General features: G+C 47.1%; 1 protein-coding gene across 5 annotated transcripts in view; it reads right to left on the bottom strand.

The window, feature by feature from the left end:
- Nucleotides 1-903: 903 nt before the first annotated feature.
- Nucleotides 904-16,788, bottom strand: part of cadm3 (cell adhesion molecule 3) — a 111,545-nt gene continuing 95,660 nt past the window's right edge. For 2 of the 5 annotated variants that reach the window (XM_053882955.1, XM_053882954.1), the window contains 6 exons: nucleotides 16,541-16,631; nucleotides 9,958-10,130; nucleotides 9,368-9,706; nucleotides 8,607-8,627; nucleotides 7,104-7,229; nucleotides 904-5,756 (listed from right to left, as the gene is read on the bottom strand). In XM_053882955.1, the coding sequence (XP_053738930.1) occupies nucleotides 5,638-5,756; nucleotides 7,104-7,229; nucleotides 8,607-8,627; nucleotides 9,368-9,706; nucleotides 9,958-10,130; nucleotides 16,541-16,631 (869 nt within the window). In that variant the 3' untranslated portion in view covers nucleotides 904-5,637. The remainder of the gene's footprint in view (nucleotides 5,757-7,103; nucleotides 7,230-8,606; nucleotides 8,628-9,367; nucleotides 9,707-9,957; nucleotides 10,131-16,540; nucleotides 16,632-16,788) is intronic. The other 3 variants (XM_053882956.1, XM_053882957.1, XM_053882958.1) reach the window with 3 other exon arrangements.

Genomic DNA, 16,788 nt, shown 5'->3' with positions numbered 1-16,788 from the left:
GTCGTCCCTCGAGTACTTGGATTTAGATGAGAACATTTCCCTTCAGTCTCAGTAGCTTCATTTGTAATCGGCCGATAAATCAACATTATTCGTGATGTTAATGAATAATGAGTAATTGAAAACAATTATTGTTTTTCCCAGCTATTTAACTTGGGATTCATTTTTGTTTGTCTCTAAAGCCATTTTTAAACTGAACAGCTACAGAGCGCTGACTCGGTCAGAAATGAACGCGGCAAACACACGAACAAAGAAACGTTTTCTTTTCTAAGATAAAAAAGGGATCAATATTAATATGGCAGGGAGGCGGTTATCGACAGACGTTCCAGAGGCGCATGCAGAGATGATCGTCGCTCTTAGATCTGTGGAAAGTTTGGTGGAGTCTGAAGTGAAAGGCTGTGTTCACACCCCAGCATGAGGCTCTTATTGTGCACTCGCTTGGTGTTGTCGAACTCTTCACGCTCACCGATCAGACTAAACGGCCTAATAAGAAATGTGTTTTCCCTGCTGTGAAGCAGCTGCTATTGCTGCTACCTGAAATCTTTAAATACCGAAAGAAAACTGTGGCAGAAATGTCTTTTATCTTTATCTTTTAATTTGTGCGACTTAGTTCCCATCTGGTATGATCATCAACAAGTCCTCCACCCTCACCTTTCCTCTCCTCGCACCTTCATCATGTAACTCATTGGGTGTCTTCCTCTTCTTCATCTCCAACATTCCAACACTGTCTCTCGCCTCCTTCATCTCTGAGTTATTGAGCCCAAACACTTGGACTGTTTTCATCCCTGCTGAGCCAACACATGCGCTGTCACCAACCAGGTCCACTTTAAGTGCAACCACTCCGGCGGCAGTCACAAGTCCCGCCAGACACGCAAAAGCTCTGCTGCAAAGACAAAAGCAACTAAATGAACCCAAATGCATGTTTATTGAAGTCAACAACTCAACTGGTATTTTAACAAAACAAAATAAAGAGAAGAAACAAAATACTGTTTAAACACCCGACAGGGGTGAACCTTCCACAGCATGCGGTCAGGTCGCACCCTCATGACATCATCATCATCGTCCGCCATCGCACAAATCAACATACATGACAGCATCGTCGTGATATGGACTCTTGTTGAAAAAAGTTCTCAAAAAAATCATGAACGTTTCACACAGAGTGTCGGGTTTTTTGGGGTCACACGCTCGGACACACATACGGATTATGAATGTATATGTACTTGTGTCGCGGTGTGTGTCCACAGAAGTTGTAAGAGAATCCAGCAAAGGCAACACTATTTACAAGAACATTTTACTTAAAAAAGAAAAAAAAAAAAACAAAGTCTACCTTCAAGTTTCGGAGTTTCTAATTACAAAATAAGAGTTGAACGTTTGCACAGCCGTGAAAACAAAACTCAAATCTACACAAAGGAAAACAGGATGAAGAGTGCAGCACAGAATAGAGGTGGGAGAGTGGAGGGGCTGGGGTTCAAGCGTTGACTGAGAAATGCTGCCACCTCATGGCAGCTCTCAGTCAGAGACAGAGGAACCTAATAATGACGCAGCTGAAGCCCGGAAGAAAGAGTCCCTGGTGAGACAGAAGTGCTGAGTGTCCTGCTGGATGGGAGAGAATTGCTGCCGCAAGCAGTGACTTGCCTCGGCCAGTTGGCAGGGCTACAGGGCTGGGGTCGTCCGAGGGCCCAGGAAAGGTAATGAAGAGGTTGGGATGTGCCAGCGAGGCGCAAAAAAAACAGGCATGATAGATGCCCGCGGGATTTAGTGAAGTGAAGAACAACCTTGGGATTTTGGACGCTACATCGCGAGACCAAGCCAAGATCCAAGCAGCAAATGCCAGGGAAGTACTGGGGTTTGGGGTCTGGTGGGGGCTTGGCAACCGTCGCAAGGGTCTTCCTAAGCCAGGGGTTCTTTCGCCTGAGACTTCAACGGGACTCAGCAGACTCACTTAATCGGATCCTATGGGGGCACAACAGATGTTTGCAGATCAGAGAACAGTCGCCGCTCAGTGTCCCACCAGAGAAGCACTTGTCGTCTCCGCTGCTATCTACATTACCAACCGTTAGTCATGCAAGCTACATGCTAGCACATAAACTAAGACGATGAGGACAGGACGATTCATTACAGGCAAATACAGGTCCATTAGTTTTCTGTAAAGACACTACACTTTCCGAGTATTAGGCAGGTGAGACTTGTCGGCGTAAAACACGGGTCGGTGAGAGGGAGCCGTCCTCTGGTCTGCAGACTGAGGGAGGGGAAGGTGAGGCCAACATGGGTCTAAGCAAGGTCCTGAATTATTTACAGAATCGCTTGAAGGTTACATTTTGAGGCGCGACAGGTCCCTGCGAAGCCCAGTTTCATGGCGTAGCTTGCTCCAAATTAAAGTGAGTATTCGTGTCCCGGGTGGGTCAGGAATCATCCGAAACAGGGAGGGGAACTGGTGTTTCAGTCGAGTATGGGGCGACTCTGCGCAAGGCAGACAGGGAAGGTACCATTAGCCAAACAAACACCAGGAAGCAAGGCATTGCCTCAACACTAGAGGTGAGTTGGCCGAGTCTGACTTGTCAGGGCAAAGCCAGACTACAGTTCAGACCCATTAGGGGGCTTCTTTTTAAGGGGAAAAAGGGTGGGGTTCTGGTTAAGGGCACAATGGAGAGCTAGCCAAATTAATCCAGTTGCCAATTGGCCCAGTTTGCCCCGACATTCCACCCCAAAATGTAACCAGCAGCTCTGTGACTGAAAACAAATGTAACGCTGCTTTAGCTTATACACACACACCAGCCAGAGTGTGTTAGCCACTAGCTAGTTTGCAAGTCATCAACAGTGGCAGGGGTTAAAGCGCAGTCCCTGATTCCCTGCAGGAAAAAAAAACAAAAACAAACGGTGCCAGTTGGGGGCGACAGCGAATGGATTCCAAAAATATATATAAACTGAGAGAGCCGTCAGCACAAGATAAAACCTACCGAGACTATTTCTATTGTACGTCTACTGAATGAAAAGAGAGCGAGTCGGCCATCAATCAGCGATGGAGGGAAGGAGAGACGAGGACGGGGTGAAGGTGGATCGGGACGCAGACAGGATGATTGATTAAAGAGTGAAAAGAAACGGATGAAAGGAGACGAAAAAAAAAAAAGGGTAACATTTAAGATCTTAAATGACTTTCTTCAGAGTTAGAGGAGCCCGGGCTCAGAACCAAAACCTTGGCTCCGGTTCTGCCTCTTAGTGAGATTACAATCAATTCCACTGGAGCGCGACAGTGCCAACCCTGGACCTCAATAAAAACACTGTCGTCAATGGGAAGCTGGCGAGAGATAACACACACAGCAAGAGTTCCGACAGGAGCGAAAGAGACCTGGAACAAAGATGACCAGTGAAGGTAAATCAAAGAACCCCACGAACGCCGCCGGGTTTGCTACAGTTTTTCTGCCAGAAAAGGGAACTAAGCGGTGTCTGTGTCAAAAACGCACACGTGAACATTATCACAAATTTCAACGCAAATTTTTAGAAAACTAAACAGACGCGCTCCTCAAGACTGTAAACATAGACGGTAACACACGGATGACGTCCACACCACTACGCCTTTGTGTCGTCCTTGAACTTTGCATCAGAAGGATCAGTGAGGAGAAAGATGGCAGAGAATCCTTGGCCAGGATTGGCGACCATGCTAGCTAGAACCACCACCGATGACTATGGTAGTTTAGATGTCTTTTTTGGGAGCAGGATTTCGGGATTTGTGTTTGACTATGAGTCGGGATGGAGTGAGCCCAGTGGCAGGAAGTAGTGATTCATTCAAGAGGTGGAGGCGTAAGAGAGTAAAGCCGATTTGTCAACTGTCTGGGCGCCAAAAAAGGCTAGCATGGTGGCAATGTGAAGGGGACATGGTCGAAGAAAGTATTGCGATTACCAATCGGCCGTTACAGGTTCGTAAACAGTGGTGATGGCTGCGCGCACTTTTGGCAACAGTATGGTATGGCAGAGTACCGTTTGTCAAGCTACGTGAGGTTGCTAGCTACAAAAAAATGTGATGACAAAAAGTAAGCCCTGTATAACGTACAGTTGGAATTGGAACATTATGGTTACCAGAACACCGGTTCTGGAACCAACCATGCAACAGCCAGATATATTTAGCAATGAAATTGTGGTTAGTTTTAAAAGGCATTGCTGTTGCCGAAATGCGTGCGCATTTTTTTCGATTATGTTGACCACAAATGGGTGTATAGGCTCCTAGAGCAGGGCGAGTATTCGTACCTGACATGAGATGAACCGCCACTGATAGCGATATTTTAGGTAGTTTGGTGTTGTTTTTGCATTAGCTTCCGACTTGGATGGTAGTGGAAGACCTGGATATTCAGAAACTACAGTGGGTATGAGGCAGGATGGCGAGTGACGGGTCACAGGCAAAGCAACGGGAGGCTGCCTAGCTTCGGAGGGGAAACACGGTAGGACCTGCTTGTAGCCACAGTTGCAGCCTGTTGAGCCACCGATGGCGATAATTTGGGGGGTCTGGAGGGAAGTGAGGTGTAGAGTCGATCAGTATTCTTGAGGCCATCGTTCAAGGCCTTGGCTCCAATCTGGGCCACTGCATGGGAAAGCCGCCCAGGGACGTCTCTAGTCGGCTACCTTTGGAGTATTGTGTATGGCATACACAGGAAGTCTTTTTAAAAGGGACAAGCGGTCGCCGCCCGGTGGCTTCTTGTCGGTGGCTTCGGGACGCTCTGTGGCCAAAAAACAAACCCAATACAGTCTTGAGTACTGACAAAACCGTAGCCGTGCGGACGTCACCTCGTACACAGATGACAACAAATCGCTCATAAATCCTTGGAACCAAAATAAACAAATTTTCTCGTACAAATATTTGCAGTTAGTTAAGTTTCATCGCCGTTGATGTTACAATTATTAGTATTTTTTTGTCCCAGATATTTAATATTGAAACGCTGCATATCCACACGTAAGAAAAACAGGCAGGCTATTTTGAACGACTATATAAGTCACCGTGTCGCAGCGACTGATGGACTGTGTGAGATAGAGAGAGGAGGGAGATGTCGACAGTGTATTTACAGCACACCAAACACTTCTGGCAAGTAAAAAGAATGCTATATAATTCTATATATATATTTATAGATATTTATATATGTATAGTGGAGACCCTCAGTAGGTGGCTATTTCAGGGTGAGCTTGTGGAACGAGCGTTGGATGTCGCCGGGTTAGATGTCGTGTCAATATCAGAGGGATTCTGGGAAAAAGATGACATGAAATATCAGCGGAGGATGTTGGAATGTGAGTTACAATTTTGCCAAGGCGCCGATAGTTTTTAAAGTGTGTTAGTGTGTCATTCAGAAACCAAAAGGTTAGTAGGAGGCTTGTTAATCCGAAAGTCGGCGTGGGAGGACTTTTATTTACCGCCCCGCCGGGTGTGGTGTGTGTGGTTCAGTTCGTCCATACGTCAGTGCAAAATCTCACTTCCCCGTACCAATGCCAGAGCAGGACGTCGACTTTGAATCGCAGTTCTTCCCCTCCCGATCCCTCCCGGTGAAGAACTGAAGTGCCGTGAAAACAAATGGAAGTTTTTTAATCCGCACACCCCCCCTTTTACTTCCACTCCTCCTCCTCCTCCTCCTCGTCATCTTCCTCCACGTCTTGTCCTGTCTAGATGAAGTACTCCTTCTTGTCCTCTGAGCCGGACTGGCCTCCCTCTGCGTTGATGATGGCTGTGTCTGCGTCAGGGGCGTCGTCCGAGCCCTTTGCCTCGTGGGTCAGGTATGTTCCTGGGTGGGAAAACAACAAAACAATAGATATCGCGAAATGACTTTTCCTTCATAGATCTATGGTTGATATTCATCAGGAGAGTCTATTGTCTTTGTACTACAAGAATGACTGATGTCCAGTGACTAGTACAGAGTAGCACTTCACCAACGCTAACCCTAACCCGACTAGCTTAGCAACCATGCTAACGCCCTGCGTGAATGCGGCTGAAGAAAGATCCACACATCTGCAGACCAGCGTCCAAGTAAGGGGAATTCCAATTTCTCCCCAGTAGTTGCTAAACTAAAGCAAAAAATTGTTTTACTGAGCCGTCAGAAGCCCCGCCCCCTGTCTGAAGAAGGCGTTACGACACAAACATGGCAAGAGGCTGCTGCTTAGATGCAAATCACGACTAACTCGAGGGCCAAACCCACCGCTACTTCTGTCGCTACACGTTATTAGCCACATTTACTGTACGCTATTCACGGGCTAGGTGACCACGCTATCGTGGCTAACTGAGTGATAAAACTTTGCTGCTCATCGACCTATTCGTACTGAAATCTGAGTAAGTCATCTGTGTTGAAACTACAAAGCAGACTAGACTTTGAAGGTCTCAAAGCACTGAAGGATGCTCCTTAAATGTGTCAGGTCCTGAGAAACACAACGGCTTAGGGCTCCGATTGTTTGGATACGTGCGCATGCACAGTGGCGTGCAGAGATTTGCGTAAAGCTTCGGTTCCTTCTAACCACATTTAACTGCATGGGTCGGCACTTTTCAGGTGTTTCCAAGGCAAGAAGGGGCAGAAACACCGGACCCAGACCATTTTTTTTGGTGCGGCTCACTCGCGAAACAATAAGGGGCATGGCCACGGCGCCACTGACTGGACGGGAAAACTTTGAGATGAAGATTGAGCCATTGTTGTCAGCCATAAAAATCAGTAAGAAAAAGAATGGTATCCCGCTTAACTGTCATGTGACTGATAAGCGAACAGATGAAGGAACTGTCTGCTTCTCATTGAGCTGGACTGTTAATATTCACTATTGTTCTGAAGCAAGGATCCAGAACATTCCTCAGCTGGCTGCTTTTCATAAATCCAGACCATAATTCAAATCAAGGCCAAGAAGACATTAATTCAAAGGCAGGGTTGGACAGATACAACAGTCTGGAGACAAACCTTACATCATCGAAGTGCTTTAAATAGCTATGAATAAACATCAACTCATTGTCCTTCGCTGCGCTGAGACCCCGGCGTCAGCTCATCTATATGGATGACATTTTTTTGGGGGGTGCTTCCATATTAATGCAGGTGTGTGCTGGTTTTCCTTCACACACTCACTCACGCACGCATGTTCACGTGTGAGCAAGTGACCTTTGTGTCTGATGAGATATCTGCCCAGGACGATGAGGAGGCAGAGCAGGATGAAGACGATCACGGCCACCACGCCTCCGATCACGGCGTGGTCCACCCCGGAACCTGTCGACATCGCCGTGGGATCTTCCGTGGCGGGAGACAGAGAGAGAGAGAGACAGGTGGAGGGGGAGAGTGAGGAGCATGAGAGAGAGAGAATGATGAGCAGAGAGAAAAAAGGAAGACTTGTTAATATGCAACAACCTGACAGACGCTAAAGATACATCATCCGGGGCAATCGCATGTGACGCAACAGTGTGGTGGGACTCTATTTTAAAGCTTTTCTAAAAAAAACTTGAATGTAAAAAAAACATCAATAATGACATGTTAGCTAACAGTTTTTTGGCTGCTACGTAGCTGAAATCGCAACAGTGAGACCCTTGTCCACACAAAGACGCATCCCTTTCCGATCCCACCTTTCTCCCCGCTGTTTCAAACAAAGCCTCCTAAAATCAGAGCGATGTAGTACTCATGCTAGACGTGTAAAAAAATACACATGGAATTTTACCATGAAAGAAAAAGCCCCTCAGGCGTGTTTCACAATGAAAAACATTGTATTTACGTCAATGATGGTGTTGCCAGGAGCAAATAAAGATGCAGACTACATACTAAATCCCGCTGTATTACCCCTCGGAATCTGACTGGATTCTTTACTTTTACCAAGGTCCAGTAGGAGGCGCCGTGTGTTGCAGAACAAGTACTACTGTGAAGCCAGTAGAGGTTAAAGAGACTGGGATAAGATATCATAGTTCGTGCGGACAGAGAGGAGAAACCACCTAGCATCAATAAGTTGCGGTTTCTGCGAGGGACTGTGGTGGAAAGGCCAATCCCACTCAAAACCTGTGTAGACATGACCGACTCGCCTTTGTGAGGACCGCCTGAGCAAACACCCAAGCGCTGGAGAAAAGATCAGGAAGGAAAAGAGACACCAACAGCTGAAGACAGAAGATTAGCTCTGAAGAAGTGAAAGGAGCAGTTGGGGGGTGTTGAGGTGGTGGTTCAGAGAGCCATGTCAGTGACACACACAGGAGCGCACACACACAACACACACACACACCAGAGTGGGACAGCGTGGAGGTGAGAGGGGCGTGCTGACGAGGCGAGACTGAGAATGAGGCCATAAATCCTGCTGTCACAGGGAGCCAGACAAGAGTGGACCTCCACCGGCAACACACAGTTTGACTAACACACACACCGGGAACAACACACCTTTAGACACACATTTACAGAGACACAAGAAGGTGGAACAGAGTGTAAATGACTTGCAGCACTTAGAGGGGTCGCATCGGTGCGTAAGATGGATGTGAGTACACGACTGAGCGTGTGCGTACGAGGGAACAACAAAGTGCGTGGACGATGAAATATTCATCCGTCCTCTCCAACGTGTCCCCGCTAGATTTTCCCACAGTGACAGACAGAACCATAAAAGAAGACAGAACTCAGAGTGACTGGTGGAAGTTGTACCTGCATTGTTGTCTGCAGCGTCTTCTCAAGAGAATGAGGAAATGGATTTTGGGGGGATGGAAGACGAGAATGGTATTTGGTGGATGAGTGGAGCGGTGTGTGTTTGGAGTCGGGAATATTAGCAGGATGGAGGAGGGAAACAAGAAAAACAATAATGAGACAGCTGTGAAACCGCCATTTTTCATTGGTTTTGTCTGTGGAGCAAATGTTGAAGCTTGGCCAGCGCCCGCCAAATTATGATCCTGAGGCACTCATTTTAGGCGACGTGACATTCAGAGTACAAATATTGGCAAACCAAGTCGTCAGGGACTTGCTGCCTCTGTGACTAGTACTTCACTGGAAGCTCCTGGAGGCCAGACTGGGGCGCCCAGCTGGGCGGAAGACTTACCCAGGTTTCCAGGTGATCAGTTAGCATGGCACACTGTTTTGCTCTGTCTCTTTTGGGCAACGTCCGGAAGCTACCCACTCAGTTGCTGGTTCTGATGGAAGGCCTCTCTCCTAGCAAGGCGGGTATAGGATTTTTGGAATTAAGAAATCGAAACACACTCTCCAAACCCCTTGGAAAGAGAGTATAAAATCGGAAAGAAACCTTTAGCTATTCTAAGCTCAGAAAGGAATAAGTGATGCCCTCCATTCTCGTAAAGATGGGTGACCTTGGGGGAAACCGGTTTCTTTCTGGACACTGGACTCTGGTCAAGCTTCTTTTGTGAGTGTGAATGAATTAATTCAGAGAAAAATGGCAACAGTGAAGACAACTTTACCTGTGACAGTGTGAACTCCGTTCAGCCCGACGGTTACTGAGGGAGTCAGAGTGGAGGCGGGGCGTGAGGGCGCAAATGAGGTGGCGGCAATTGAGGGAGCAAAAGACGAGGCAGGGTGGGCGGTGCCAACGCTTGCAGTCAAGGGTGGGGGAGTCGGGGAAGAGGTGGCGGAGGAGTCAGGTGCAAATGACAAGTCGGGGAAGAGCTCGTTGGAGAGCGTGGTGGTGGCGGGAGCGTCCGAGGAGGAGGCCGGGGAAGGGGACGAGTCAGAGACGTCAGGAGTGGGGGTGGAGGTAGAGGTCGGGGGGGACGCGAGGAGTGAGTCTGGGTCAGCAGGATCTTCAGAGGCAAACGAGGAAGCAGAGCGCAAAAAACAGCGAAACCGGACATGAGAATACGAAAGGGAAAGAAGCGCGAGAGTTGGATGGCAGCGGCAAGAAAACACAAGCGGGTGGAAAGAAAATCAGAAGAGAAAAAAAGATGGAAGTAAAAGCAAATAAACAACAGAAGTAATAAGGGACGACAAAAGAAGACAAAACTTCTCTGTCTATTCCAAACAACCTGCTTTTGCTTTTAGGCGCGCTCTTTACCTTGAACCAGCAGTGTGTACTCCGCCATGCTGTCGCCGATACCGTTGTCGGCATGACACAAGTAAACGCCGTTGTCCGATTTGTTGAGCATCTCGAAGCGCAAGTAGGCGTCATCGATTTTGGCCAGAGGGGGGAGCTCTCCATCCTTCTTCTGCCAGATATAGGTGGAGGGTCTGAAAAACAGAGTGGGGGGGTTGGTGAGAGCACGTCTCTGGCAAAGTACAAATCTGAGGACGCTGGAGATAGAATCTCAAAAGAGACACTGAAAAGAGCAGACGGGAGAATCAGCATTTTAAATCAGACTTTGTTAAAAAATCCATTCTCCACGGCCGATCGTGTCTCGGGCAGATAGTGAGATGTTCCATGATAGAAGAATCAATTATGTAAATGTTCCAGTCCTTAAGCGCTGTACAGTAATTACAATGAATCTGAATCGGGGACAGACCAGAATATGCCCGACTGATTAATCACACGTCTAAATGAGGTCAGAAAAAAAAAAAAAAAAAATCATAGAGGTGCACGCTGCTGATTTATAGCGGCGGCCTCAAGGATGTTCGAGGTTGAGGGAGAGATTCTGCCGCAGATCTACGGCGAACCAGGAATCACCATAATCAAATTAAACGCTCGCAAACCACGACACGCTGCACCATGATAGATGACTACAAAAAGTGGAAGACGCTGCAGTTCTGTCAAAAAAATTACAAGGTTTCAGTCTTGAGGTCTTGTTGAAACAGATACACCTGCCGACTAACACCGGAACCAGAGCTTGGCCTGGTTAACGCCAGTGACACCATCTTACAGCGGATGTGCTTCTGATCCTTGGCGACCATCCGGAACCCTCAGCAGTATTCACAGGTCACCACATTCTCACTCCCAAGGCATCAAATAGTAACCGGATCACAGGTATCGTCTTCCGTTGTGTTTCCTGGCGGCATGGGTAGGGCATCACGTGATAGAAAGAAAGGTTAGGGTTACACCATGGGGTGCCGCTGGTTTCGTTCTCAATAATTGTATGTGTCACATGGAAAATATAGCACCTCAAAAGATCATGAGTTTCACTCAAGGTGGAGGCAACGTGAGTAGAGCCAATCGGTACATAAGATGCCACATGAGATGTCACATAAGGTGCCACATGAGTTGCCATTTAAGGTGCCACAAGAGATGACACATAAGGTGCCTCATCAGGTGCCACATGAGATTCCATTTAATATGCCACATAAGGTGCTACATATGACACATAAGGTGCCACAGGAGTTGCCACAAGAGATGCCACATAAGGTGCCACATGAGTCGCCACATGAGTTGCCATTTAAGATGCCACATAAGGTGCTACATATGACACATAAGGTGCCACATGAGTTGCCGCAAGAGATGCCACATCAGGTGCCACAAGAGTTGCCATTTAATATGCCACATGAAGTGCTACATATGACACATAAGGTGCCACAGGAGTTGCCACAAGAGATGCCACATAAGGTGCCACATGAGTTGCCACAAGAGATGCCACATAAGGTGCCACATGAGTTGCCACAAGAGATGCCGCATAAGGTGCCACATGAGTTGCCACATAAGGTGCCACATGAGTTGCCATTTAAGATGCCACATAAGGTGCTACATATGACACATAAGGTGCCACATGAGTTGCCACAAGAGATGCCACATCAGGTGCCACAAGAGATGCCATTTAATATGCCACATAAGGTGCTACATATGACACATAAGGTGCCACAGAAGTTGCCACAAGAGATGCCACATAATGTGCCACATGAGTTGCCACAAGAGATGCCACATAAGGTGCCACAGGAGTTGCCATTTAAGATGCCACATAAGGTGCTACATATGACACATAAGGTGCCACATGAGTTGCCACAAGAGATGCCACATCAGGTGTCATAAGAGATGGCATTTAATATGCCACATAAGGTGCTACATATGACCCATTGGGTGCCACATGAGTTGCCACAAGAGATGCCACATGAGTTGCCACAAGAGATGCCATTTAATATGCCACATAAGGTGCTACATATGACACATAAGGTGCCACAGGAGTTGCCACAAGAGATGCCACATAAGGTGCCACATGAGTTGCCACAAGAGATGCCACATCAGGTGCCTCATCAGGTGCCACAAGGGATGCCATTTAAGATGCCACATAAGGTGCTACATATGACACATAAGGTGCCACATGAGTTGCCATTTTAGATGCCATATAAGGTGCTACATACAAAAACAGTGGGAAACTCCCCAAAAGTTTCCCGTGGAAAACCTGAGGGGGTTTTAATGCCAGTGTAGGGGCCCCTAACACTGCTGAAGCATTGGTAAATCAAGTGGACTGGGACACGTTCCACACTATTGGAACACCAGTGCCTCAACTTGCAACGTGGAGGGCAGGCAATGCCATCATTGGGCTCAAAACTCAACTTGGAAATAGGTATTTCACGCCATTTGGTAGAGAATCTGATGCCAAGGTTGTTGTCCGGCCATGGCGCTCCAGGGAGCCCTCTGGTGGACACTGGCTAAAACTAATCGTTGCCAACTCACAGCTGTCAATCTGAGTCAGCAGCATCTCAAGGGTTAACATACAGATTTGAGCAAAACAGCACTCAGCCCCATAAAAACCCATTAAGTATTTAAATCCTGTGACGTTGCCGGATTGTCCGCCGTAAAACAGCCCGCTCCTCCTGCACGATAGATAATGTTCAATTAGCCAAGCACTTAACTACCCGGAGCAGTGCGGATTAACTATCGTAGAAGTCAGACGTGCTAACACACAAGGAGGTAATGGTACGCAGCGGATCGGTCACATGACCCCGTCCTCACCGATCATTACGTCCTTCACTCCTGAAAGCAGCATGTGGGTCGGCTGTAGGTGGAAACGCGGCTCATGAATTAGCAAGCAGCGGCGAGAGAGAGGCTGGGAGACATCTTTTATTGTCATTACGGTACTTGGGAGTCGACCAGCCACCGTAAAGGAGCCGTGTTTGGGTGCTCTTTCCTCTGCTAAATTATTCAGAGCAGATTATCGGAACTATGCTAATGTCTGGACGTATTTTCATTAAAAGTATCCCTGGCTTGATCTGATATTTTGTCAGTAATTGATAATTAAAGCACAAGAGGGGGAGAGAGGAGCGTGCGCCTTCTTTATCTCGCTTCTGTGTCAATTCCGGAGTTATATTGTTCAGAGCAAAATACAGCCGAGTCATTTCAGAAAACTGATTTGTAGATTAGGGGTCTTGAGTGGGTTATCTGGAGCGGCTTATCGTGCCGGGTTTCATTACTTCCAAACTTTGCCTTCCGCTCTAGTCCTTCTTCAAGTCTCACTGTAGTGACTCACTGGAGGGTCCAGAGCCGCGGAGAGCTGCTAACACGTTGGTCTCTCACTCTGTGGAGACGCCATGTGTTGGTTCTTTGAGTCGTTTTCAACCCGATTCACTAGACGCAGTTATTCACACAAGCTTCACACCCCAACGCTGCCGTCTCCGCCTGAATACACTCAACCATCTACACTATAAAGCATCAACTTAGCGAGTCTCTTTGATCCCTGGCAACCAACCTTGTCTTCCGTTACCCTCACTGTGATCCCTAGCTCGGTCCATTCTGCCTGAGGATCCACCACCCCAGCTCAGCAACTCCTCCACAGACCATGCAAGTTTCAAGACTTCATTTTCTGCCTGCCTCTCAGTGACATTAAATCTGGGAAGACGTCCAAGAAAATGTCCTCCACTTCTCAAGGCTTGTGGGCAGAGTGTTGGATAGCATTTAGCATCTTTGCTTTCTCACACTGTTGGATACAAAAGTTAAAAATATTTAGTGCTTTGGGTTAATTTGTGGTTCATAATTTCACAAACCATTTATTAAAACGTATTCATTTGGTGTTCGGATGAATGATGAAACAGTAGCGGTATGTTTGACTTGAGCATTGAGGCTAATAACAATAGCAGTTAGCATGACATTGTCCTCTTATGTAGCAGTCAGTCTTCAAGAAGGCGGACACAGATTCACAACAAAGTAAATTCAAACAACGCTCCTGTCGCAGTTGTAATCCAATCTTCACTATCGATTCCCTCCAAGTCGTTTCTTCGAGTCACTGAAAACCATTGTTGAAAAAAAAAAAAAACTAGGAGCGTTGCTATGAAGAAAGACTGTGGCCAGTAAACACTTCCAGTTGCAGTTATAAATTTAGATTTGAAAAGCAATGACGTAACTCCGGGAGCGCTTCCCCGCTCGGCCACTAGAGGGCTCTGGTCGAGCAGCGAAGAACATTGGGTCACTGTCCAAACATGACTGGCTGTGACCAAAGACAGAGAAGTGTGTCGTGACATTTATTGAGTGTGATTGGACGTAGCGGTGGCGGCTCAGTGGTCAGCGCTCGCGCGCGTGTGAGTGTGTGTGTGCTCAGACTGGTGGCGGTGCAGCAGGCGACCTATGTGTGAATGTGATTAGACACTTGCTCATCCTCCAGCGACGGTGCACATTACCGAGCAGATTCACGCCCTCACACACACACATTGGTATTCTCTTGTTTTCGCTCGCTCTTTCAGGCTTAGTCATTCACCGCTTGTCACCAAACACCCCCCCCCCACCCTCCTCTGCCTACACTTCCCTCTGCTTCTCCTGTCAGTTTGTTTTCATTCCCACTCCGCCGCTTCGTCTCTTCTTCTTTTCTTGAGTTTTTTTCTCCCGCGCAATATTCCGCTTGTTTTGCGACACGACGGCGCTCTGCAGTCAGGTTGCTATATTGTGGCTGTGATCGCTGCTAAATACCTTTTCGGGAAGGTTCACCCCCCCCGAGCTCTTTAGAGCCAAGGAGCAAGATGTGAATTTGACGTTGTGTTCAACACAAACCACTGCTGAAGATTAAACACCTCCACTGAACCGGAATGTATGGCAACAGTGCCACTCAAAAAAACCCTCACAGAGTCACCGCCACCGAGGCTGCACTCTCTTCTTCACCGCCCTTCATCTGTCCATCACTCCGGATGACTGACACCTTCGTTCACACACTTGTACTCCGCCTCTGCTACTCATTCACCGGCGCAGCGTTAGCGCCGAAAGCACTGCGTCTAATGTTATGGCTAAAATTGAAAAACAAAGCCAGCGTAGCGTTAATAGAATCTTCAGAGATGAGGGGAGGAGGAGGGTGACAGGAGAGCAGTGCCGGAGGATGAAGACGAGGGGGAGGGGCAGCAGGGTGGAGGGAGTGAGTGACGAGGTGTGAGGGGAGAGTTAAAGAAAATGATGGGGAGAGAGGTGTGAGAAGATGAGGAGGAGGGGACGGTGTGAGTGACACAGTGGAGCACAGATACGCAGTGATGGAGAGAGGACGGCGGGGTGGGGGCGAGGGGAGGCGGCGGATCGATAATGCTGGTTGGCTGGAGGTTCATCTATAATTCAGAAAGGCCAGAGGAAAGAGTGTGTTTGTGTGGCCAAGTTTGAAGACGCTGCTGCGCGTGTGTGTGATGAGGTTGCAACACTTTGTTAACTGATGTGCGATTGCACGCTCGTGTCATGTTGGAGCCAACTACATGTGAAGCTGCGATGGCTGACAAGTGTGTGTGAGAGGGAGTGTGTGTCACGGCAGCAGCTGCTCGCCTCCTGAGCTGCAGCCGCTGCTCCAGAGAACAAAGAGAGAACGTGATGCTTAATGATAATAAAATCATCCCACGTGTTTGGGGCCCAAACAAAGTATTCACCCCCGCACCTCTGACAGTCAGTAGCTGCCCCCGCGACACCAGAACACTGCCACCATGTCAGAAATAGAATCAGCTCCAGTGCCAATGTCAGCGCTTTGGTACATTGTGCAATAATGAACAAAACAAAAATAAATGAAGAAAAAATAAAATATGAAAGTAAATGAATGAAAATAAACAATATTAATAGAAGTAACTAATAAATACACAAACAATGGCTGCACACATGGCAATAATAATAACAATAATTATAATAATTATAATAAATGAAATAAAACAATATGAATAGAAGTAACAAATAAATAAACAAGGACTGTTCACTCATAATAATAATAATAATATGTTCACAAAACAACTGCTCAAAAAACAAAATCCATTTCACTCATGTATTTGTTTTTTGGTACCTAATTATTAATATTTATTGTTATTTTCTTATCCATTCAGTAGTTTATGAATTCATCTCAATTCATCAACAAAAACGAGTAATTGAAAACATATTTTGAACGACACATCCATATTATGATGACTTGATGTTGTTTATCCATGAGTAATGCTTGTAATGGTATTTCATATCTGTGTATTTGCCATACTAATCACCCTCATGGCAACAATATGTCGCTTCATTATGCCACAGTGGGGTTTGTTTATTGTGGTTTATTTGTTGTGATGCTGTTTCATGAATTTTTTTGCTTCATATTTTCAGGTTTTTATTGACAATGTGTACTCAGCTACTTGACTGGAGCTCGGGTGTATGACATCATCATTATTATGACAATTATTAACCCAGCTAAAGAGCATCTGATCATGTGTAACTGAGACCATGAAGCGGTGTGACCATGAGTTGCGGGCGTGTGTGTTGTGGGGGGTAGAGCCGGTCAGTGTGTGTGTCTTACTCTGGGTTGCTGTTTCCTGAGCAGCGCAGGTAGAACTTCTCTCCCTCTCTGGGCAGGTCGCTCTCCGGTTTGATCTCAGCGTTTGGAGAATCTGGGTGAAAAGAGCGACGAGCGTTATGACATAACTCATTCACTCTCATCTCCCTCACGCTCCATCTGCCTCCCGACTCCGCCTCTCTCTGTGACATAAGTGGCTTACACAACCGCCCGACGCTGCCCGTCCCTGCAGCTGCGCACTCTCGCCCACA

This window comes from Synchiropus splendidus, chromosome 13, assembly GCF_027744825.2.
Source record: "Synchiropus splendidus isolate RoL2022-P1 chromosome 13, RoL_Sspl_1.0, whole genome shotgun sequence".
NCBI classification, from domain to species: domain Eukaryota; kingdom Metazoa; phylum Chordata; class Actinopteri; order Syngnathiformes; family Callionymidae; genus Synchiropus; species Synchiropus splendidus.
Note: the sequence above shows the minus strand (reverse complement) of the source record. Positions and strands in the feature narration are given on the sequence as shown.